This window comes from Cavia porcellus, unplaced genomic scaffold (genome assembly GCF_034190915.1).
Source record: "Cavia porcellus strain 051 isolate PalLab524CR breed Dunkin Hartley unplaced genomic scaffold, mCavPor4.1 scaffold_5, whole genome shotgun sequence".
NCBI classification, from domain to species: domain Eukaryota; kingdom Metazoa; phylum Chordata; class Mammalia; order Rodentia; family Caviidae; genus Cavia; species Cavia porcellus.
In genome coordinates this window covers 52,229,245-52,253,556 of record NW_026947488.1, presented here as the reverse complement: position 1 = coordinate 52,253,556, position 24,312 = coordinate 52,229,245, and the positions used below count along the sequence as shown (strand labels likewise).

Below are 24,312 nucleotides of genomic sequence, written 5' to 3'. Positions count from 1 at the left end.
GAAGATCGCTGCAAGTTTGAGCCCAACCTGGGCTACAAAGTGAGCTTGAGACCAGCCTGAACTATGTAGTGAGACCCTGTCCACACCCACAAAAGGAAAGCTGTCCCATTCTTGAATAGGTAGAATATTGCCAAAATAGCCATATTTTCAAAACTGACATACAAATTCAATGCCATCCCAATCAAAATACCAACAATAATCTTCACAGAACTGGAGAAAAAGTTCTAAAATTCATATGGAACCAGAGGATACTGGAAACAAAAGCATTCCTAGGGAACCACAGCAAAGCAGGAGGCTTCATAAATCCAAATTGTAAGTAAATATAGTATAAATTCAGCATGGTACTGGTACAAAAATAGACATGCAAGTTAACATAACAAAATACAGGATCCTGGAACCCCGGGCATATTCAGGTGCATATTCAGGTATTTTATCTTTTTTTTTTTTTTTTTTTGTATTTTATCTTTTTTTCTCAGGTATTTTATCTTTGATAAAGGAGTCAAAAAACCCAGAGGAGGCTGGTGTGGTGGCACACATCTGTTATCTCAGCACTTGGGCTGAGGCAGAAGGATCATTTCAAGTTCAAGGCCAGCTGAACTGCACAGTGAGACCCTGTCTCAAAAAAATGGGGGAAAAAAAGCTAGAGAACAGCCTGAACTGCATAAAAAGACCTTGTCTCAAAAACAAAACAAAGCAAACAAACAAAACATATGAAACATAGCCTCTTTAGCAAATGCTGTGAAAACTGACTATACACAAATGGATCAAAGATCTAAATATTAAGAGAAACACTCTTGTTGGAAGATAAAATAAGTAAAACTCTTAAAGACCCAGATGTAGTACACAAGAACTTTCTGAACACCAAAGAAACAAGAAATGCTGTAACAAGCAACTGCACAAGAAACAACAAGAATCAATGAATGAATGCTGGTGTGGTAGCACACACCCGTAATCCTAGCAGTCAGGAGGCTGAGGCAGGAGGACCACTGGGACTTCAAGGTCAGCCTGGGATGTACTGTAAGCCTGAACTACATAATGAGACTCTGTCTTAAAAGGGGGTAAAAAAGAGAAAGACAGACAAATCACAATACAGTAATACATGCACCTGTGTTTATAGTAGCACAATTCCTAATAGCTAAATCTTGGAAGCAGTCCATCAACAGATGAATGGATAAAGAAAATGTATTTATATGTTTTGAATTATGGTTAAGCCCTACAGAAGGATAAATGTATCTTTTTTGTGTGTGTGTCTTTTTGAGACAGGGTCTCTATGCAATTCAGACTAGCCTTGAACTCACTTTGTAGCCCAGGCTGGTCACGAACTCGCAACAATCCTCCTGCCTCAGCCTTCCAAGTCCTGGGATTACAGGCATGCACCACCATGCATGGATGCAATAAATGTAGTTATATAATCTAAACACACACTAATAAAAATGTAACACCCTTCTTTGTACAAACCATTACTTTAAGGTAACTCCTGTCTTTCCCAGTAATACAGATTGACCCTAAGGCCTCAAGCACATACTATACCAGTAAGCTACACCACTAGCCCAAAAGTTACTTCCATAAAACTTGTGTCAAAACACACATCAAAAATCAGGAGAAAAAAAAAAAAGCAGGGTGTGGTGGCTTACACCTGTAATCCCAGCATTCAGGAGGCTAAGGCAGGAGGATTTGCAAGTTCCAGACCAGCCTAGGCTACAAAGTGAGCTCAAGGCCAGCCTGAACTGCATAGCGAGACCCCATCTCAAAAAGATCCCCCCCCGCAAAAAAAGTCTGAACTGAATTATAATGAAAATACAATGAAATATGTGAGACACAGCTAATATAACATCCAGAGGAAAATTTACAACTATAAATCTTTATACTAGGAGATAAAGTTGAGCTGATTGTGGTGGCACATACTGATGGGAGGCTGAGCAGTAGGATTGTTGTGAGTTTGAAGACAGTGTGGGCTACATACTAAATTCAGGCCTGAATTACATGAGATCCTGTCTCAAAAAAACCCCAAAAATAAACCATTCAGACTTGGCAGACAGTCTGGAGGTTGACTTTCTCCTAATACAAACCAAATGGCCAGCTGGAAAAATATTTTCAAGCAACAGTTATTTTTTTGTATCTTCAGGGTTTAAATGTGTATAAAACTCTGTTATGTATACTTAATCTATAATGCCATAAATGATGATGCAAAACCTAAAAGTTTTGCATCATTATTTATGGCATTATAGATTATTACAGTGGCCTGAGGGGCTCACTTGTATTTGAAATATGCTCTTTATTATGCACTGACTGTATGTATTTGTTATATACATTTTGTCTTAAGAAAGATGCATACCTCTCCAGATGAAACTGCATGTGCCACAACTTGTACTATTCGTAACATAATGACAAACTCAATAATATGAGGAGAAATGTTTAAATGCCCATTTTTATGAGGAACCAAATTATTAGTTATGCTTTTTAAAAAAACTTAGCAGTTTTTATGTAATTAATCAAGGTGCATTTTAAGTTGTTTGTTATATAATGCATCATTTGAACATAACAAGGAAGTATCCTTTGTTTCAATGATGTGTGAGTGGAATTACTGCTAGTTGGCAGTATTTGACTTGAAATCAATAAAGTAATTATGTTTTAAAAAATGAAATAGAAAATACAAACAAATTGAGTTGTATAGGAAAGGGTAATATAATTGAGTGGGATTACTTCATGAATGCAAGGTTGATTTAACATTTTTATTCTTCTTTTTTTTTTTTGTCTTTTTCTTTTTTATTGGTACTGGGGATCGAACTCATGACTGCCTGCCTGCAAGGCAGGCGCTTGTGCCGCTGAGCTAAACCTCCAGCCCCCTCTATTCTTCTTATACAATCCACTGAATTAACTACTTACATTAAAATTATTTAAATATAGAATGACCAAATAATGAATTTTTTCATTAATTTATAAGATTATTAGAAAATATAAAAACATTATCAAATTTATTCAAAACAAGAATCACCTGGTCCCTAGCACTTAGGAGGCTGAGGCAGGAGGATCACTGTGAGTTTGAGGCCAGCCTGGGCTACAAAGTGAGTTCAAGGCCAGCCTGAACTACATGGCAAGACCCTGTCTGAAACAAACAAAAAACAATTACAAAAATCTCAAAACCTTCCCCACCAGAATAAAAATAAACTACATTCATATTCTTTATCATTCTAACTCCAGTGTGTACTTTACTTACAGCACATCTCTATCCAAACAAACCATGTGTCAAATATTCAATTGCTTGGACACCATAATAAGTAACAAAGCTATAGACTGAAAATCGAAATCCCAATGGAAACCACAGTTGTCATTTTTTTTACAAATTAATAGCTGATCCTAAGATCTGTGCAAATGTAAAAAATCCATAATGTCCAAAGCAACTTTTTGTTTTCTTTTTCTTTGAAGACAGGGTCTCTCTGTACAGTTTAGGTTGGCCTTGAGCTCACTTTGTAGCCCAGGCTGTCTTGAACTCGCAACAATCCTCCTGCCTCAGCTCTTGAGTGCTGAAATTACAGGCGTGAGCCACCATGTCTGGCCAAAGCAATTTTTTGTTTGCTTTTTGAGACAGGGTGGTCTCACTACATAGTTTAGGCTGGCCTTGAACTCACTGTGTTGCCCAACTGGCCAGTGATCCTCCAGCCTGAGCCTTGCAAGTGCTGGGATTATAGGCGTGTGACACTATATCCAGCTGTCCAAAGCAATCTTGAAAGAGAAGACTAAAATTGTAAGATTTATACCATCTGACTTTAATCAAGACAGTAGGACCTTCAGGAAGATGGTGGAGTGGCAAGCAGTACAGAAAGAGCCTCTCTGAGATTTGGTGCCCACACACTGGAATATAACCACCTAAGGAAGAGAAGAAGAAAGGAAGTGGGTCCCAAGCACTCAGGAAGGATCGGAAGTAAGAACTGAAGCCCATGGAGAGGGTGAAGAGAAAGATTTCAATGAAGAACAAGGAGGTAGCAAGTAGTAATTTTTCTGTGAGCTGGGGCTCAATGTATGAGAGGGGCTACTTGGTGGCTACTGACAGTCCCAGAGGCATCCACATGGACATGCACCAGTGGAATGGATGCAAAAGATTGCAGCAGCTGGTGAGTTATTTGCATTGGTACATCTCCTAGGACAGGGCGACTGATTGGCAGCCATTGTTGAGAGGTGCTAACTGAGGTCAGAACTCAGAACAATTGTGAGTCCATCTGGTAACTCCAAGTGACAGGGACAGTGAGCCAATTTCCAATCAGCAGGTACCGAGTTCAAGTCAGTGGGACTGCTGCAGGTTGAAAAAATCTGATTCCAGCCTCACAGTCAGAGACCAGTCTCAAATGCAGTGGAATGAAAAGTGTAGGCTTGCTGGGATTATCCAGTATCCTGCTGGAAAGCTATGGCTGTCTTACTGAAATTAATCAACTTGGATCTAGTCTTTATCTGCCCACATTGTCCACCAGTGACAGCAGAGACATACCTTGAAGTGAACAGAGTTTTTTTCTCTCGTTTTCTTTTTTCTCTACTTTTTTCCCCTGGGTTATTCTTACTTTTATGAACACACTTACTAGCTTTTTGGTAGTTGTGCACCTATTTTCTTATTTTTTTTTTCTCTTTGTCCCTCCAGTCGTCACCATTTTCCCAAAGTTTGCATGATTTTCCTTCCTCCTCTGTGTTTGTTTCTAATCTCTTCCTTTTCTTCTATTTCTCTATTTTTCCTTCAGTGACTTTTAAATTTTCTCCCCTGAGAGCAAAATTGCCATATTGATGGCTTATTGCATATAATTTTCTGGTTTGTTTGAGATTTTGTTATACAAACACAAATCTAGTTCATACAGTTAAAGGTGGCAAACCAGTAGTTATTGCAGTTTGTCACTTTCTAGATTGTGTTTGATGCTATTATTGCTAATTATACTACTTTCCCAAGGTGACTTAATTTTTCTACTAAGTTGTTCTTATTGGTATCCAAAGACTGAGACTGTCTAAGGACCATAAAAAAATACTATAGGCCAGTGCTAAAGAACCAAGTTCTGGGCCAAGTATGCAGCAACTTTTCATCTCCAATATATTGAAGACATAGGATCTTGCAACAGACTCAAAACCCAAAAGTCAGCTACACCTGGAAAATTACCTCTGAGAAAAGTTATTTCCTAAGGTTCTAAATACTAGCAACAGGGGCTGGGGAAATATCTCAGCACCTGCTTGGCAAGCGCAAGAGCCTAAGTTCAATTTCTGGTGAAAAAACACACACACAAATATCCCTCCCCACACACACACAAGCAACAATACAGATCTTTGGACTGGGAATATAGCTCAGTGGCATAAGCCTTCCTGGCAAGGTCCTGAGTTTCATTCTCGATACTAAAATAAATAAATATTAACAATACAGCAACCTGCCACAGGCAATTTACAAGCACAAACCCCAGAATTAAACTAAAACAGAAAGAAAGAAAGAAACAAACAAAGAAACAAAGAAAAAACAAAATGAGAAGACACTTACTTAGGTTATAATGCCAGATTTCACCAAGGGCAAACCCAGGGAGCAATAAGGTGCCACAATTCAAAAGCCATTCATTTGAATGCTCTGGAGTGATAACAACGGAAGTAACAAAGCAGATGACAGAGAATCTAGAAAAAACTCAGATCACAAATTCTTTCTCAGATAACTACAGAGATGGTGACCACAATGAAAGACACGCTTAATGATTCTACAACAGATACAAACTTAGAAGAGCCCAGGAAAATGTTGGGAATTATGAACACCCAACACAGAAAGTAAACAGAATCTATGAAACAGATTAAAATATATGTAGATTAAAAATTCCACTAAAAGTATAGGCTGAAGAATGAGTCAATGTGAGGACAGAATTTCAGATATAAAAGATAAGGCTGCAGTTAGCAATGATGAAAAAAAGACTTCTTAAAAATAGCAAAGGACCATGAGAAACATAGGAGTTGCTAGATGCTGCTTTCTTTCTTTCTTTTTTTTTTCTTTTGGTACCAGGGATCAAACTCACGACCTCACACCCAAGCAGGTACTTATGCAGCTGTGCTAAACACTTGGCACTAGATGATGCTTTCCTAAAAACAGCAAAGGAAAGGGGTGGGGATTTAGCTCAGTGGCATAAGTGCCTGCCTGGCAACCACAAGGTCATGAGTTCAATCCCCGGTTCCGCAAAAAAAAAAAAAAAAAAAAAAAAAAGAAAAGAAAAACAGCAAAGGATGGGCCAGGCATATAGCTCAGTGGCATAAGCACCTGCATGGCAAGTGTATTATCATGAATTCGAACCCTGGTATCAAAAAGCAAAAAATGCAAAGGAAAATAATAACAAGGGACTACAAGAAATCAATGCAACAGTGGATTGATCAGCATTAATTAAAATGCAGGATGTAGTACAAATGACACAAAAAGTTTGTTCACAGAGGTGATGGCATTAAACTTCCCTGGCAGAGAAAAAGAATTTGACAGAGGCATATAGAAATCCATTAGTCATGACCTCTCCCCCCAAAACAATTACAACAAGGCATATAATAGTCAACATTCCAGAAACTCAACAACAGAATATTAAAAGTTATTAGACAAAAGAAGCAACCCATCTATAAAGGAAAGTTCATCAGAATCACAGCAGACAAAAAAAAAAAAATAAATAAAATAAAATAAAAAATAAATTAAAAAAAAAAAAAAAAAAAAAAAAGGGCCGGCTTTAGCCCAGCGGTTCCTTCCAGTCTGGCTTCCCAACCGCCCGGGCCGATTGGTCCGGTGGTTCGAGACCCGCGGGCGCTCTCCAGTCCTTTTAAAAAAAAAAAAAAAAAAAAAGAATCACAGCAGACTTCTCAACACAAACCCTTAGGTGGGTAAAGTATTTCAAAAGAAAACCACCTTTAATCAGGCATGGTGGCACACACCTATAATCCCAGCACTTGGGAGGCTGAGGCAGGAGGATCTTCGTGAGTTTGAGACTAGTCTCAGTCACATAGTGAGCTCGAGGTCAGCCTGAACTGCATGAGACCCTGTCTCAAACAAACAAACAAACAAGGAAACCAACCTCCAACCTACATTGATAAACACCACAAAACTATGATGGAGAAATAAGATACTTTCACAACAAAGAACATCTGAAGAAATTCATGACTAACAAACCATCACTCGAGAATGTTCTGATTGTCATTCTAGAAAGGGATAACAAGGACTATAATTCTATGAACCCTAATAAAATTAATCCACCAAGCAAGGCAAGCAATTAAATAGAGGAGAACAAAAAGGGATCCAACAATAGGAACACAACATTGTAAGTCAATATGTATCAGTGGCGTTCTTGTAAAGGGAACAATCTAAAGGAAAGGATAACCATCATAAATACATATGCACAAAATATCAACACAGCCAACTATATAAAACAAGTATTAATGGACATGAAAAATCAAGCACTAACACAACTGCAATGGGGAACTTCAATACCACACTGTCACTACAGGCAGATTAACTAGACCAAAAAAAATCAACAGTGAAATATTAGAACTGAACCAAATGTCTGAATAAATGAACTCAGTAGATGTCTACACTGTTCAACCTCACAACAGAATACATTCTTAGCTGCCCATGGGATGTTCTTCAAAATAGACAACATACTAGCTCATAGAACATGCTTAAGTAAATGAAAGGAACTAAAATTATCCTATGCATATAGATGATAGCACTATAAAACTGGAAATGAACAGGAACAGAAACCACAAAAACTGCACAAACACACTGCAATTAAATAGCACCCTTGAGAACTACAAATGGTTCACAGATGAAACCGAAGAAATCAGATAGCTCCTATAATTAAACAGTAATACCAACATAGCACACCAAAACTTACTGAACACAAGGAAAGCAGTCCTGTAAGGGAAGTTTATCACCATGAATTCCTATATGAGAAAATCAGAGTGAGCTCAAATAAACAACTCAATGTTGGACCTCAAGCTTCTCGAAAAAGCAAATTAAGCTAAAGCTTGTATGAGGAAAGGAATTACAAAGAGCAGAAACGAATATAGTGGAGTCTAAGAAAAATTACAAAGAATCATTGAATTTAAGAGTTGGTTCTTTGAAAGATTAAATAAAATTGACCAACCCTTAGCCAACCTTATCAAAAAAAGACTGAAAGATCCATGCAATTAGGAATGAAATAGGTGAAATCGCAACAGAACCTGCAGAAATCCAGAAGATCATCAATACTAACTCCAAGAACCTGTATTCTAATAAGATTGAAAACAAAGAAGAAATAACATATTCCTAGATACATATGAATCACCAAAACTGAATCAAGAAGCTATAATTATCTGGGCTAGGGATGTAGCTCAATGGCATACTGCCTGCTTGGCAAGCACCAGGCCCTGAGTTTGATTTTTGGTACCAAAAAAAAGAGGAAGACGTAAAATTCCCAAATAAGGCTGGGCATAGTGATGCATGCCTTTAATCTCAGTACTCAGGAGGCTGAGGCAAGAGAATCACTGTGAATTTGAGGCCAGCCTGGGCTACAAAGTGAGTTCAAGGCCAGCATGAAGTGCATAGTGAAACCTGGCCTCAAAAAAAAAAAAAAAAAAAAAAAAAAAAAAAAAACCAAACAAACAAACAATAGAACTACAGGCCACTCTCCCTAATGAATACAGATGCAAAAATCTTCAATAAGACAGGGGCAAACAGATTGCAGTAAATCATTGAGATTATACACTATCATCATGTGGGATTTACCCTGGGGATGCAGGGATGGTTCAACATACATTAATCCATAAATTTAATACACAATACTAACAGAGTCAAGGACAAAAATCATATGATCTTCAATAGATGAAGGAAAAAGCTTCTGACAAAGTCCAGCACCCATTCATGATTTAAAAAAAAAAAAAAAAAAACCTATAGAAAACTGGAATAGATGGTCTTTATCTCAACCTGACCAAAGCCATCTATGACAAACCCAACAGCCAACATCATACTAAATGGACAAAAACTGAAAACTATCTAAAAATCAGGAAAAAGACAAGGATGTCCACTGTCTCTACTCTTATTCAACATAGTCCTGGAAACTTTAACTGGAGCAATTAGGCAAGAGAAAGAAATAAAGATAGGAAAGGAAGAAGTTAAACTATTGTTATTTGCAAATGACATGATACTCTACTTACAAAACCCCAAAAACTCCACTAAAAGACTTCTAGATTTAATAAGCAAATTCAGTAACATAGCTGGAGTCAACACTCAAAAATCAATAATAGCCTTCCTGAACATAAATGACAAATTCACTGAGCGAGAAATCAGAGAAACAATACGTTTTACAGTAGCATCGAAAAAAAATGAAATATCTAGGAATCAATCTAACAAGGAGGTAAAAGATCTCTACATTGAAAACTATAGTACTCTGAAAAAGGAAACTGAATAGAGTATTAGAAAATGGAGGTATCCTGTGCTTTTGGGTGGGAAGAACCAACAGAGTGAAAATAGTCATACTTCCAAATCTGTTATACCAATTTAATACTAAAATGGATGAAAACTGAAAGCTTTCCCTCTAAAATCAGGAACAAGACAAGTATGCCCACTATCACCACTCTTATTCAATGAGGAAATAGTTCTGGAAACATTAGTCACAGCAATTAGACAAGAGAAAGAAAAGGAATAAGAATAGGAGAAGAAAAAGTTAAATTATCATTATTTGCAGATGACAAGACACTCTACATACAAGACCCCAAAAACTTGAACAAAAAACTTTCAAAAAAATTTTTTTTGTTAGTTTTTGTTTTTGTCTTTTTGAGACAGGATTTTGTTGTTAAGTTCAGGGTAGCCTTGAACTCACAGTGATTCTCCTGCCTGAGCCTCTGAAGTGCTGGCATTATAGCTGGACATCACTATATCCCTCAAAAGACTTCTAGATTTAATAACCAAATTCAGCAGAACACCTACAGAGTCAATAGTCCATAGCCTTCCTGTACACAAACAACAAACTTGCTGAGATTAGGGATAATCAAAAGTAATACCAAAAAAAGAAAAAAGGAATACCTAGAAATTAATCTAACAAAGAAAGTAAAACACCTTTACATTTAAAACTACAATACTTTGAAAAAGGAGTTTGAAGATGATTCTGGAAAATGGAAAGATATTCCTTGTTCTTGGGCAGGAAGAATACAATATAATGAAAATGGCCATATTTCTAAAATTATTATACACAGATTTAATGCAAATCAGATCAAAATTCCAACAGCATATCTCACAGAATTAGAAAAAAAAATCCTAAAATTCATTTGGAACTAGAAGAAACTCAACATAGTAACATATAACAATAGTTTGTTCTGGGGAACAAAGGCAAGGCAGGACACATCAGAGAATCTTTGACTTGAAATTATACTACAAGAGGGAACAGAAGGTGCAGAAACAACTGCAAGGATTTTTATTACACTTTTTTTTTCTTTTTTCTTTTTATCGGTACCGGGGATCGAACTCACGACCACCTGCTTGCAAGGCAGGCGCTTATGCCGCTGAGCTAAATCCCCAGCCCCAACTGCAAGGATTTTTGACAAAGAATTCAAATACCTTCACTGGAAGAAAGACAGACCGTTTAATAAGTGATCCTAGAAAAACTGGCTTTTTGCAAGCTGCAGATTAAAACTAGATCTTTCACTATGCATTAAATTAAAATCAAAATGGATAAAAGATCTAAATATTAAAACAGAAACATTAAACCTGCCTGAACATCGAATAGGTAGGACTGTTGAAGACACTGGTATAGGTAAAGACTTTATGAATAAAAGCTCTATCGCAAAGAATCAACAACTGGGATCTCATTTTACTAAAAAGCTTTTGCACAGCAAGAGTAACCACCAACAGAGTAAACAGACAACCCAAAGTAAGAAAAAAAATTTTGCCAGCTAGTGTTCAGGCAAGACTATAACCTAGTATAGGTACTCAAAAAGATTAGAGCCTCCAAATTTAAAGACCCCATCTAAAAATGGACATCTGGAATGAATAGATACTTCTCAGATGAAGGAGAAATGGCAAGTAAATATATGAAAAAATGTTTAGTATCACTGAGCATTCAAGAGATGCAAATTAAAAAACACTGAGATTCTATCACATTCCAGAAAGAATGGCTATTATCAAGAAATACACCAATAACAAATGATGATGGGGATGGGGAGAGGGAAGGAACCTTCCTCCACTATTGGTGGGGTGTAGAATGGTACAAACACTATTGAACCTGATGTGGAGATTTTTAAAAATCTAAAAGGAGTGATTCTATGGACCTAGTTCTTCCCTTTCCTGATAACTTTTCCAGAAGAATTGAAAGCTTCATACCATAGCAATATATATACACACCTGTATTTACAATGGCAGTTTTTAAACACATACCACTGGTCATGGTGGTGCACATTTGCGTATTAGCACTTGGGAGGCTTAGACAGGAGGACTGCTGTGAGTTAGAGGCCTGCTTGGGCTACAAAGTGAGTTCAGGGACAGCCTGAACTGCATAGTGAAACTGTGTTTCAAAAAAGGGAAAAACAAAAACAATTACAAAATCTAAATCTTGGAAGCAACCTGAATGCCCATCAACTGGTGAATAGATAAAGATGTGGATTTTTTAGACAATGTAGTACTGCTCAGTCATAAAGGATAAACCAGAGACATTTCTGGGTAAAATAAATCGGACACACATGTATAAATACTACATTGTTTCTCTGGCATGAGACACAAAGTGTGAATTAAGGACCAAAATATTACACACACACACACATTTTTTTTTTTTTTTAAAGACAGGGTCTTTCTATATAGTTCAAGCTAGCCTTGAACTCACTATGCAGTCCAGGCAGAATGATCCTTCTGCCTCTGCCTTCTGAGTGCTAGAATTATAGAAGTGGGCTACCATACCTCATTACATATTTTGAAATAGGAAAAAAAATGTTCACATGGGAAAGAGGACCAGGGGAAAAGGACAGAAGATAAAAAAAAAAACAAATGAGAAAAGAAGGAAAAAATGAAACAAATATTTGTAAAGGAAGGAAGGAAAGAGGTGCTGAAGAGAACACAGGGAAATGGAGGAAAAAAAAAAAAAGAATGAAGGTATATCATGTAAAAGTACAATTCCCTATGATGAATCTAACCATTATATGTAAAGTAAAATGTACCAATAAGCTTAATTAATTAAAAAGTGGAATAGGCTGTTTACGGACAAATACAGATTAACAGAACAAAACAGAGACCACAGGTAAACTCACACATCTATGATCAATTTTCAACAAAGATATCAAAGTAACTGGGATTGCAGTAAGTTCAAGACCAGCATGAATGACACAGAAAGATCTTGATACTTCCCAACAAACAAAATAACAACAAAAACCCCAGGCAAATCAAAAAGAAAAGAAAATGAAGGTGCTAGCCCACAAACTGGGAGAAAATATTTCCAAACCACATGTCTGACAAAGACTTAATTAAGAATACACAAAGAATCCTTCCAACTCAAGCATTAGGCCCACAAAAGACCCATAATCCAATTTTAACATTTGGAAGTAGCAAGGTAGTGGTGCTGAGGCATTGAACCCAGGACCTTACGAATGCTTTACCACTGAGCTACATCCCCAACTCAATTTTTTACAAATGGGTATACACATGTATTCCTAGAACTGAAAGGGTAGGGCAAGGCTGCTGTGAGTTCAAAGCCACCCTGGGCTATACAGTCAAAACTCAGGCTTCAAAAACAAAACAAAAAAGAGAGCTAAGCCTGGTGCTACATGCCTGTAATCTTTGTATTCTGTGAGGCTGAGACAGGAGGACCACGATCTGGAATCCAACCTGGACAACTCTGTGAGACCTTTGCTCCACAGGGGGTGGGGGTAGATAGGGACCTAGAGGTAGTTCAGTGAGAGGACACTGGATTCATTTTCCAGCAGTGTGATTAAACAAAAATAAATGCCTAGCAACTGAACAGATATTTTACCACAAAAAAAGGACAAAGGTATGAATAACAAATAAACACAAAGAGAGATCAGTAATTAGATTAATGACTAATTACATCATTAGTCAATGGAGAATGTAAATTAAAACTAACAGCCACTTGGGGCTGGGGATTTAGCTCAACGGCATAAGCGCCTGCCTTGGAAGCAGGCAGTCATGAGTTCAATCCCTGGTACCAATAAAAAGACAAAAAAACCAAAAAAACCCTAACAGCCACTTCACAAATCCTAGAATGATAACAAAGGACTAATATAAATTCCAAGTGTTAACAAGAATTAGAAAAACTGAAATCTTTACATAACACTAGTGGAAAACTAAAGTAACAGTCACCTTGGAAAATCCTTTGGCAATTTCTTATACTGTCAAACACACTAACCATGTGATGGTTAGTGCAATCCCACTGCTAAATATTTATACGAAAGAAATGAAAACATGTCCACAATGAGCCATGGATACGAGTGGTCACTGCAGCATATTATATGACAGTCTAAAGCTGAAAGTAACTCAAATATGCATCGGATGAATGGAGTTAGGAACAAAATGTAGTATATCCATATAAAGAAAATCATCATTCAGCAATAAAAAGGAACATACTACTGAGTACACTATATCATAAATGAATCTTTAAAACATTATGTTAAGAGCCGGGCGTGGTGGCTCACGCCTGTAATCCCAGCACTCAAGTGAGCTCAAGGCCAGCCTGAACTGCACAGCAAGACCCTGTCTCAAAAAGACAAAAAAAACCTATGTTAAAAAGAACTAGGTAACAAAAGACTGTTTATGTAAAATTTCTACAAAAGGCAAAGCTACAGAGCAGTGGTGGTGAGGCGGACTGTTTGTTATTGAAAGCTCTAAAAGTTTCACCATCACTTGATATAGAGACAAAAAAAAAAAAAAAAAAACAAGTTACTTCTAGCTAAGAGTGGAGACTGACTCTCTGTAGACACAAGGGAATTTTCTGAGTGATGAAGATGTTCCCAAACTGGGATGTTGGTAATGGCTACACAGATGCATAAATTTACTAAAACTCAGAATAGTACACTTTAAAATGGATTTATGAGCTTTCCTCTGCCATGCTCCTCCACTGTGCTGTTTTGGGGTCTGTCACCAAGCAGTGAATCCTCAACCTGAGAATCAGGTTAAAATTCTCCCTGAGTTGTGGTTATTGGGTATTTTGTTCCAGTGACAGGAAAGCTAATATAGTAACTCTAATTTACTTTAAAACTACTTTGGTTAACAATAACTTAATCCAATTGAGAATATTTGCATTTAAAAAGGATTAAGAGTTCACAAATGCTGCATGCTTAGAAAAGAAAATTAATTTAGCCTCTTAAGATCATAAGAACAATGCCAGGCATGGCGGGCAGATGCCTGTAGCCCCAGTACTCTGGATGTAGAGGAAGGAGGACTGATGCAAGTTCAAGGTCAGTCTGCACTACATGGAGAGACTCTGTCTCAAAAAATCTAACAAAACAAAACACTTGGAAGATTAGGCTAAAATTGTACAAAAATTCATGTGAAATGTTGAAATTAAAATAAGTGTTGGTTAAATTAGATATGTAAATTCCTGCTAATGTTACCACTCCCAATTTTATAAATTTTAATAAGAAATTACTCTTAATTTGCAAACAGCTTGAGAGTCATAAGAAAATGAGGTTTTCTTCCATAGGTCTTCTTGAATGGAGACCACTCATTCTGGTATCTTTTCAAAATGGAAAAAGACTCACTGTACTTTCACTTGGGTATTTACCTTCTCTTTATAGGTTGATAATAATTTTCCTGCTGAAAAATACTGGATGAAATAATTTTATTTTAGAGGTTCTACAAAAGTCTCTGTTAACTTTGAGTACTTAGTATTTGTTGAATTTAAGAGCATGAAGAGAAACTTCTAGAATTTTCCCCCTTCAGCGTTAGCATTAAAAGTTTACACTCAAGAGAATTTACTTTAAAAACTGCTTTCAAATGCATACTCTTGAACATTTTCTAAAGCTCTGGAGAACTCTGGTAATTTAGTTGGGTTGATCAGAGATGTTCAGGTTGTCTCCGATACTGCATAAATATTTTCTGTGGGCCTCCTTGATGCTGTGCTACGTAGCCTCTAAGGCCATCTGCTCTTTTATCAGGAGTACTCAACCACTCCCAAATTAAAAGCCATCACTTCACTCCATAAGGAACACAAAATACTAAAGACTTGAGTTGTGTTACTGGAAAATGCAGGCTTTTGAGCAGGAAAAAAAAGAGATGAGTAATGAAGCCAGGTGTAAGGGCTCATGCTTGTAATCCCAGCACTCAGGAGGCTGAGGCAAAAGAATCACAGTACAAGGTCAGCCGGTACAGAGTGCATTAAGGACAGTGCACAAAACCAAACAACAAACCCCCAAGAAACCAAACAAAGCTCTCAAAATTCCATTATTGTTGTCTATGTTTCAACTTTATGTAGTGGACTATTTTCTCCCGTACGCTCCAAATCAGAAAGCAAACTGTTGAAGTCATTTTTCAAATCACAAGCCCCAAATTCACTAAGAGTTTGTTAGTAAATAACAGCCATAAATTTTCCTGATTTCCACCAAACTTCTCCCTTTAAAAAAATACAGATAAACCTCTATCAAAGTCTTGATCAGTGGAACAAGCTTGCTCCCTGCCACAAAGAACTTGAAATACCAGAGAAAGAAAAGCCTGCCATTGAACAAAAACTATAAACACACCAGTCACTCAGAACCCTTTCTAACACAGAATCAACATCTCCCTTTGGGACAAACCTTTTAAGAGTTTCAGGAAATTTACCGCTATTATCCAACATCCAAGAGCACTTGGACAGTGTGTTTACTTTTACAATAACATGTGGAACATATGACTTCACTATGGGCATCAAGGCCCATACAGTATAGCTTCTGCTCCTGACAGCAATTCCTCTAGGAAACACAGGGACACAATCAGTTGCTCCATCTTTTTGTTTCCTATAGCTGCTTCAAGTTGTCCAGCCCTCAGGACAAGTTGACAAAGCTTGCAAATAGATTTCTCCCCTAGAAAAGACATCTAGCAGCCCACCACACTGTCACCAGCCCTTCCCACACTTACCAGTGCCATAGGGAGGATGCAGCTGATGGCAGTGAGCATCAACGGCCTGAAAAAATACAGGTGGTAGTTTCAATTTTTATTTAGAATTCTTACTTGCCAACTGCCTGAAATCTCTTAAAGCTACATAAATGCATCTGCATGCTTCAACCTGAGCCACTTCCATAATCCAAACACATTTGTAAAACACTAGTAGTCACTCACTAAAAAGTAGCAATGAAGAAAAGGAAAAAACCATAGGCCAGATTGGGGGCCTGGAGTAGACAAGGATATGATATAGGAAAATTAAGCTGAAGAGATCAAGAAAGATGAATTCCAGTCTTGGGAGAAAGAGGAAGGCGATAAGATAATGAAGAGATGAGAGGAAGAAATAAGACTAAGGCACAAAGAAGCAGGTAGATATCAGTCTAGAATGGTTCAAAATTAGATGGGTGTGGTAGTATAGTGGTGTCCCAGAGGGCTCTGACTAAAGGTTAATTTAAATGATGGGGACTTTACTTCTTCCATACCTCACACCTACATATTTTCAGCCTCTAATAGGTTAGCTCTCAGGCATCCTCATCACAACACTCTACTTCCTTTTACTTTTACTTTATAGATCCATGGAGACAGGTCTGACTTGTAGTTGGGGCTCTTACATGTTATACAAATCTGATTAATATATTTAACATAGTTGGAGATTTCTCATTAGTCTAACATTATTTTTAACAGTGGTTTCCAATTATTAACATCAATACAAAAACAAAACAAAACAAACATACAAATTTCTCACTCAATAAAAGATCATTTATATAATAATGCAAAAATTATGGTCACATGCCTATAACTCAGCACTTGGGAGGCTGAGGCAGGAGGATTGACAGGAGTTTGAGCCCAGGACTACACAATGAGTTTAAGATCAGTTTGAACTACAAAATGAGATCTGGTATAAAATTTTTTTTAAAAAAGCAAAAATATGAAAATCATTATTTCTTGACCATAAAGGTACATTTAAAAAAAAATGAAAAATTTCAAACAAAAGTAAAGAAAACGACAAAACCTATGTACCTATTATCTGGCTCCAGTATCATTTTGTAGTCAGGTCCACTGTGTTTCCACTCCAACCCTTCATGTAAAGCAAATCCCAGCTAGTATCACCTTTTAGGTCTCATTTTATTGAAAACTTTCTGAGAAGTACTTATTACAAATCACTGACCACAACCCCTCCTAAAATTCTAACAGATTTCAAGGTGGGGAGAGCGGCCACATCAACAGATTTACCACAATTTCAGTTAATGAAGATAATGCCCAACAATCACAATCAAAACAGAGGTGGGAATTGGATAGCAAATGAACTGCACCCACTAGGACTAAAAGGCAAATTTCCATTCTTACAGCCACAAGCCTGTCTTAGCCAAAAATGATTTTTAAAATGTTTCATATCTTCCAGTTAGACAAGAGAGGGAACACCAACTATCTGCTAGGTAGTGCTACCCTGATGTCCTTTTTTCTCTAAAGGAAGCAGACCCTAGTTTAAGAGCCCAGCACATCTTACTGACAAAGCCACAGAATCTCATAGCCAGAGCTTCTACCTCCTTGACTGCTATCCTCAGCTACTCTTTGCTATGATCATAACATATAACAGTTTTAATAATGTCTGTGTAAAATGCCATATAAACAAAAAAGAACAGAATAGATGGGCAGATATCGCCCCCCACCCCTTGTCTTTCTCTGATATACCCAAGTCCTGAAGACAATGCCTGTGTCAGCACTGCAGCACTAGTCCCCATATATTATTCCTCTCTACCTGGTTCCTTGTAGTCTAGTCTCCAATAACCACACACCCCACAACCTCCAGAGCACATGCAGGCCCCAAAGTCTTTCAAGCCCTCAGGGATGCACCATGTACCAGAAGAGGACAGATGCAGCTCCTCTAAGGAAGCTAAAAAAGGATCATAGAGGGCTAAGGTCTCCTGAAAGCTGCAGGTTTGAGGAGGCAAAAAGTCCAGTATGTGGGATAAAGGAGCAATGGGAAAGAACTGTTCAGGCTCTAATCTGGAGAAGGCACATTAAATTTTTCAAGACAGATAATGAAATGTGTGCAGTGGATTTATCAGAAAAATATGAAGTAGAAATAGAAAAAGTTTTATTATTTCTCTCTCTCACTATTCTAGAAAGAGACAGAAATTAAAGGTAAAAAGATATGTAATACATTTAAGATAAAGGGAAAATTGTTTTTGTCCCTATCTCGCTCTTCTTCTTTTTTTTTTTTTAAATCTTTTTTCCTTTTTATCGGTACTGGGAATCGAACTCACAACTGCCTGCTTTCAAGGCAGGCGCTTATGCTGCTGAGCTAAGTCTCCAGCTCCCTATCTCTCTTCTTAAAACAAGAAGTTCAGCAAGTACTTGTTTACTGGGAGCAATTCTTAGCCTACCCAATTAATTATGAAAGAAAATCAAATTGTTCATAAAGAGCATTTTGATGTACGCTGAGGATTTAGATCAGTAGCATAACACCTGCCTGATAAGCACAAAGTCCTGAGTTCAATTCCTGGTAGCAAAAAAAAAAACACTGATGAAAAAAGGAACAATACTACCATCTCATTCTTTCCCATCATCACCAATCTTCATACCCAGGAGAAATTTCTTCCATCCTTTGTCTAGATTATTCCAGTGGTTACTATCATTACTGAGTATGCCCATAGTTCTCTACTAGAACCAGTTTGTATCTATCTCCCCTGTTTTAGCCCAAACTTTTTTCATATTTAAATCACTATTTTTAGTTCCTCCACTGTTATTTTTGTAACTTTAAGATACTGTTCACAGGAGCAGAATTCTTTTCCTTCCTTGTAGATTCAATGCAGTATCTTTAGGCCAAAGGAGAAATGTTCAAATATTAGGCACAAATACATTGTTTACCACCACACACTCACATTCTTGGTAAACGCAGTTTTATCTGAATTAACTATGTTTTATGTATAGTTTTTCTGCTTTACATAAAAACTCTAACTGCCCCCTAAACCTAGCAGTGTCTTTCGGTTTCTTCTTCACATCTCAATGGTCTGTCAGGTTTTTATTCTTTCTATTGCTTGGAATGTATCCCATCTTTACCCTTGCAGAAGTTTTTCGTGGATCCCATCATTTCTATCCATTTGTTTCTAAATTAGGGCTGAATATTTTCCAGTCCTATTTTATAGCTCACAATCATGGGATTTTTTTCATTGGATTACTATATTAGCTTTACCATTTTTTGTACTCTACCTTCCTGCTTTTTCATCTTTAAGTAACTACTTCAAAAAAACGATATAAAAGGGCCGGGGACATAGCTCAGCGGCACAGCACTGCCAGATAAGCACAAAGTTGTGAATTTGATTCCTGGTACTAAAATAAAAACAAAACAAACAATGTAAGGGAAATAAAGTTTGGGATCCCTTTCAAGTCTGAAAACAAGTTTATTCATAGGATTCTAGGTTGAATCTTTTTTCTTCCAGAACACTGGTTATCACTGTTGCTATCACTGTTGCTGAAGGGATGTCTGATTTTCATTTCTTGTGGAAGACCTCAAATATATTTATGGAAACTTTTATTAGTTTTTGTCCTGGTTATTCTGAAATTTTAGTGAAAATTCTAGCAATGGGTCTTTCTAGGCAATGAGTAGACTCAAGATTATAAATTGTTCCTCTATATTTTGGAAATTTCCTTTTATTGTTAGTATTTTCTTCTTTCAATAACTTTGTTTTGTTTTCACTTTCTAGAAAGTCTAGACCTCCAGATTGAGCCATGTCTATCCTTATTTTTTACCTGTATATGCCTTTATACTGAGAGATAGTCTTGATTTTATCTTCTGATCTAAGAAACATTCTTTAATTTGGCAAACCTATAATATATTCCATGAGCTTATTTTTCTGTTCTTCATGGAATCTCTTCTTAAATATCCTAGAGAATATTACTGAGGATTAAACTCTGGGCTTTCTCACCAAGCTGTATCTCCTGTCCCTTTTTCATTTTTTATTTTGACAGTGTCTCACTAAATTGCCCAAATTGAGCTTCTACTTGCAATTCTCCCACCTCAGTCTCCAGAATGATGAGATTATAGGCGTTCATTCAGCTAAATAGTCCACTTTTAGAAACAGGTAAAATCATCAACTAGTCCATTACAGTTAATGTTGCATACATATTACTTGTTTTCCAGTGTCTGGTGATTTGTAATCAGCCACTTACTTTGTATCTTTTCTTTTTTTGGGGGGGGGGGCCACTGGGGATGGAACTCATGACCTCTAGCTTGCCAGGCAGGCGCTTATACCACTGAGCTAAATCCCCAGCTCCCCAGCCACTTACTTTGAAAAACAAGAAGTGATATATTACATGATTCCACCTATATATCATATAGAATAGGTAAATCAACCACTACAGAGAAAAAAAGTGGTTGCCAGTGATAGAGGGGAGTGAGAGTAACTGGGTTTCTTTTAGAGGTAATAAAAACGGGTTTTTTTCAAGTGGGGTCTCCTATGCAGTTCAGGCTGGCCTTGAACTCAAATGATCCTCCTGTCTTAGCCTCTGAGTGCTGGGATTACTGGTGTGTGCCACCACACCTGGTTTGGTAATGAAAGCATTTTGAAACTAAATGGAGATAATAGTTGCACAGCATTGCAAAGGTTCTAAATGCTACTAAATTGTACGCTTTTATTATTATTATTCTTTGTATTCCTTTTGGTGTTGCAAATTGAAAGCTTACACATATAGTCTTGGATTATACTTTTGTGTGCATGTGTGTACCCAGAGCCTAGAACATGGCAGGCAGGCGCTCTACCACTGAGCTACATTCCCATCCTTTTGTCGTATTTTAAAACAAGGCCTGGATAAATTATACAAACAGGGCTCAAACTTGTCATTCACCTGTCTCAGCATTCTGAGCAGCTGGGATTACAGGTATGAACATCTGATGAAACTGTGCACTATAAATGGGAAGGGTCAGAAAAAGACCTAAATTCTGTGTCCATGGACAGAAATACCAATTGGCAGGCTTTCCTATCACCTGATGATTTTAACATATTAACAGAAAAATATGGTGAATGTTTACATTTTAAAAATTTATTATAATTAAGCCAGGTATGGAAGAGTATACTTGTAATACTAGCACAATGGTAGTTCAGGCAAACTGCCATACCTGTAATACCAGTATGAGGCTGAGGCAGGATTGCCGTGAGTGCGAGGCCAGCCCAAGCTACACAGTAAGACCCTATTTCAAAATAATTTTTTTTTAAATTACAAAGCTGCATTGCCATTAATGTCCCTCAACATATTCTCCCTCATTTTGAACATAACTCACCCCATCATTCTTGTCACTTTCTGAAGCAGTTTTGAAAAGTCTTCATAAGTATCTTTAGTTGTGCTGTCTGACTGCCTTGATGTCCTAAGTCAATTTAAAAGATGTACCTCTCACGGGCATTTTGTTTTTTTGAGATAGTCTCACCACATAGTTCAACCTAGCCTCAAACTCGAAGGAATACCCCCGTCTTTATCTTGTGAATGCTGGGATTATGGGCATTTGCCTAAACACTCGGCTTCATGATCAATTTTACTTTTGAAGGAAGAGCTAGAAGTAGCACAGTGCCAGATCCAGTGAATACGGTAGTTGAGGACACACTGTAATGTTTTTACACAGCTGTCCTTCTGTTGGACAGCATTTAGCACCAACAGTCACTATTGTTTTGTTTTGTTTGAGATGGGGCCTCACTACGTAGTTCAGGCTAGACTTGAACTCATGTAGCCCAGGCTAACCTCAAACTCACAGCAATCCTACTGCCTAAGCCTCCCAAGTGCTGGGATTGCAGGCAGGTGTCACCATTCTCGACTCACTGTATTTCTGATCAGACCTCATAAAGATACTTAAAAAAGAGAGGTTCCAGAACAGCTTTATAAAGTGGCAAGAACAAAGGGATTGATGTGTTTGATACTAGAAGGAATAGTTGCAGAGGGTTTAGAAATGGCATTATGCCTTTTACTATAATAAAAAATTTTACTTAATATCGACTATATTTTGATCACTCTGTATAACACTAAGTCGTATCACCAAATCTAATACTCTTCACTTATTTCTCCCCCAGTTCATTCTATCTCTTTAAAATGAGTTTTGTGGGGCTGGGGGTTTAGCTCAGCGGCATAAGCGACTGCCTTGAAAGCAGGCAGTCGTGAGTTCGATCCTGGTACCGATAAAAAGGAAAAAGACAAAAAATAAATTAATTAATTAAATAAAACGAGTTTTGTGCATGCCTAGAAATAAGTGGGGGCAGAGTTGACTGTCCAACATAGACCCTTATTCTTAACATTCACAGCACACTAATCCTTTCCAGTCTTTGTCAAATCAGATCAGCTGGACAAACTGGCTCTCTTTTACAATGATGTCTCCATTACGACGCCCTCCCTTTATTCATATCAACTTAAAATGTGTCTCTACCTTTACTTTCATTTTCATGCTATTAACTATGGAAAGTCACCTTCTGTATTTATTTCATTCTCCTCTCTATCTGACCTCTGCAAACTCCCAGATAATTATTTTTATTTCCCTTTGTGATAGACTACCTTGCATTTTCTAGAACTTTATGACTGTTATCATGAGTTGCTTTTGTTTTGTTGTTGGTGCAGGGAATTAAATTCGGGACCTTGAGCTTACCAAGCAGAAGCTGTACTGCTGAGCTATATCCTGGCCTATCATGAGTTTTTAGTCTTTTTACCCCTACATTCCCTCATGTGGCATGGTATGCTTATTTTGTTTATATAAGTAGTTCGCTCTTTTTATACTGCTGAGAAATATTCTGTTCTAAAAGTAGGCCATGCTACGTCGAGTATTACTTATCCAAGATGCTTAGGACTAAAGTACTTTGGATTTCAGTTTTGGAGATTTTAGAACATTTGCACAGATTTTACTAGTTACGTATCACAACAGTAAGTCTCAAATTTCAGATTTTTGCATTAGAGATGCTCAGTATCTATGTATGTATTCATCTACTTATGGGCATTTAAGTTGTTTCCAGGTTTGTTTCTTTGTTTGTTTTTGGCTGTTTTAAGAAAATCACTACAGGAATCTGAATAACAAAACAAACAAACAATAAAACAACAGAAAAGCATGAAAAGTATCTGAGTGTGTTAAGCCCTCTTAAAGCAAAGCCAAAATATCCAAGAAAAGATTTAGTGTATTCTACACTACAGTATCATAAAATTCAAAGACTTTTAAAACACACTGTAGCTATGACTGCATGACTGCAGACACCGTTTGTCATCTTTATAGTTATTCATTTTTTTTTTTTTTTTTTGTCTTTTTCCTTTTTATTGGTACTGGGGATCGAACTCATGACTGCCTGCTTGCAAGGCAGGCACTTATGCCGCTCAGCTAAATCCCCAGCCCCCTAGTTATTCATTATTAAATAGGGCGAAACAACTCACTTTTCTATCTCAATAATGAATGTTATATTTAGACATCAAAAACATTACAAGATGTCTCAAACTTTTGTTTCCTTTAAAGAATTACTGTAAGCCTATCTATCTTTTTTGGTCTACTTCCACCCTGCTTATCAAACCAGTACATTCTCTACTCTGCCATAAAGGATACCCTTGAGAAATTTCTAGCTAAATGGGTACACCTTGAGACCACTCTCTTTCTTTCTTTTAAGGAGAAATCTTACCTAATTTTTTTAAATGTCCATACACATACACATTTCATTCAGCTTCTCACAATGATGTGACAATATGATGTTTACACATATATGTCTTATTTCACTTATGAAGCCCATACTGTTATGAGAAATAAATCAGATGTGCATGTTTAAATACTACATTGTTTCTCTGGTATGAGAACCTGAAAGAGTAAATAAGGATCAAAATGTGTAACAAATATTGGAAAATGTAATAAAATGCTCAAATGAAAACAGGAGCAAGAGAGGATAGAGGGGAGAAAAAGAAAGGACAAGAAAAAAAAATAGAAGAAAAAAACAAAACTTTTGTAAGTAAGCAGGAGAAGGGGGTAAAAGGGAAGGAAAGGAAGTAGGGAAAAAAGCAGCAACAAGATGCATTATGTACAAGCATAAGATTCTTATGATGAATTTACCATTATGTATACCTAAAATGTACCAATAAAAAACACCCACCCAAAACACACACACACAAAGCTTGTGTGGAAAAAAATAAAAAGCTTTTGTAAAGAAGGAAGGAAAGAGGGACTGAAGGGAGGAAGAGAAATGGGGGGGGGGCAAAATATATCATGTAAGGTACAAATGCCCTAA

General features: G+C 37.1%; 1 protein-coding gene across 6 annotated transcripts in view; it reads right to left on the bottom strand.

Moving 5' to 3' along the window:
* The window catches only part of Arih2 (ariadne RBR E3 ubiquitin protein ligase 2), a 74,507-nt gene that overhangs the window by 28,638 nt on the left and 21,557 nt on the right, over window positions 1–24,312 (bottom strand). For 3 of the 6 annotated variants that reach the window (XM_013159844.3, XM_063248835.1, XM_013159846.2), the window contains one exon: window positions 16,058–16,103. The exons of the other annotated variants lie outside the window; for them this stretch is intronic. In XM_013159844.3, the coding sequence (XP_013015298.1) occupies window positions 16,058–16,096 (39 nt within the window). In that variant the 5' untranslated portion in view covers window positions 16,097–16,103. The remainder of the gene's footprint in view (window positions 1–16,057; window positions 16,104–24,312) is intronic. 6 annotated transcript variants of the gene reach the window in all.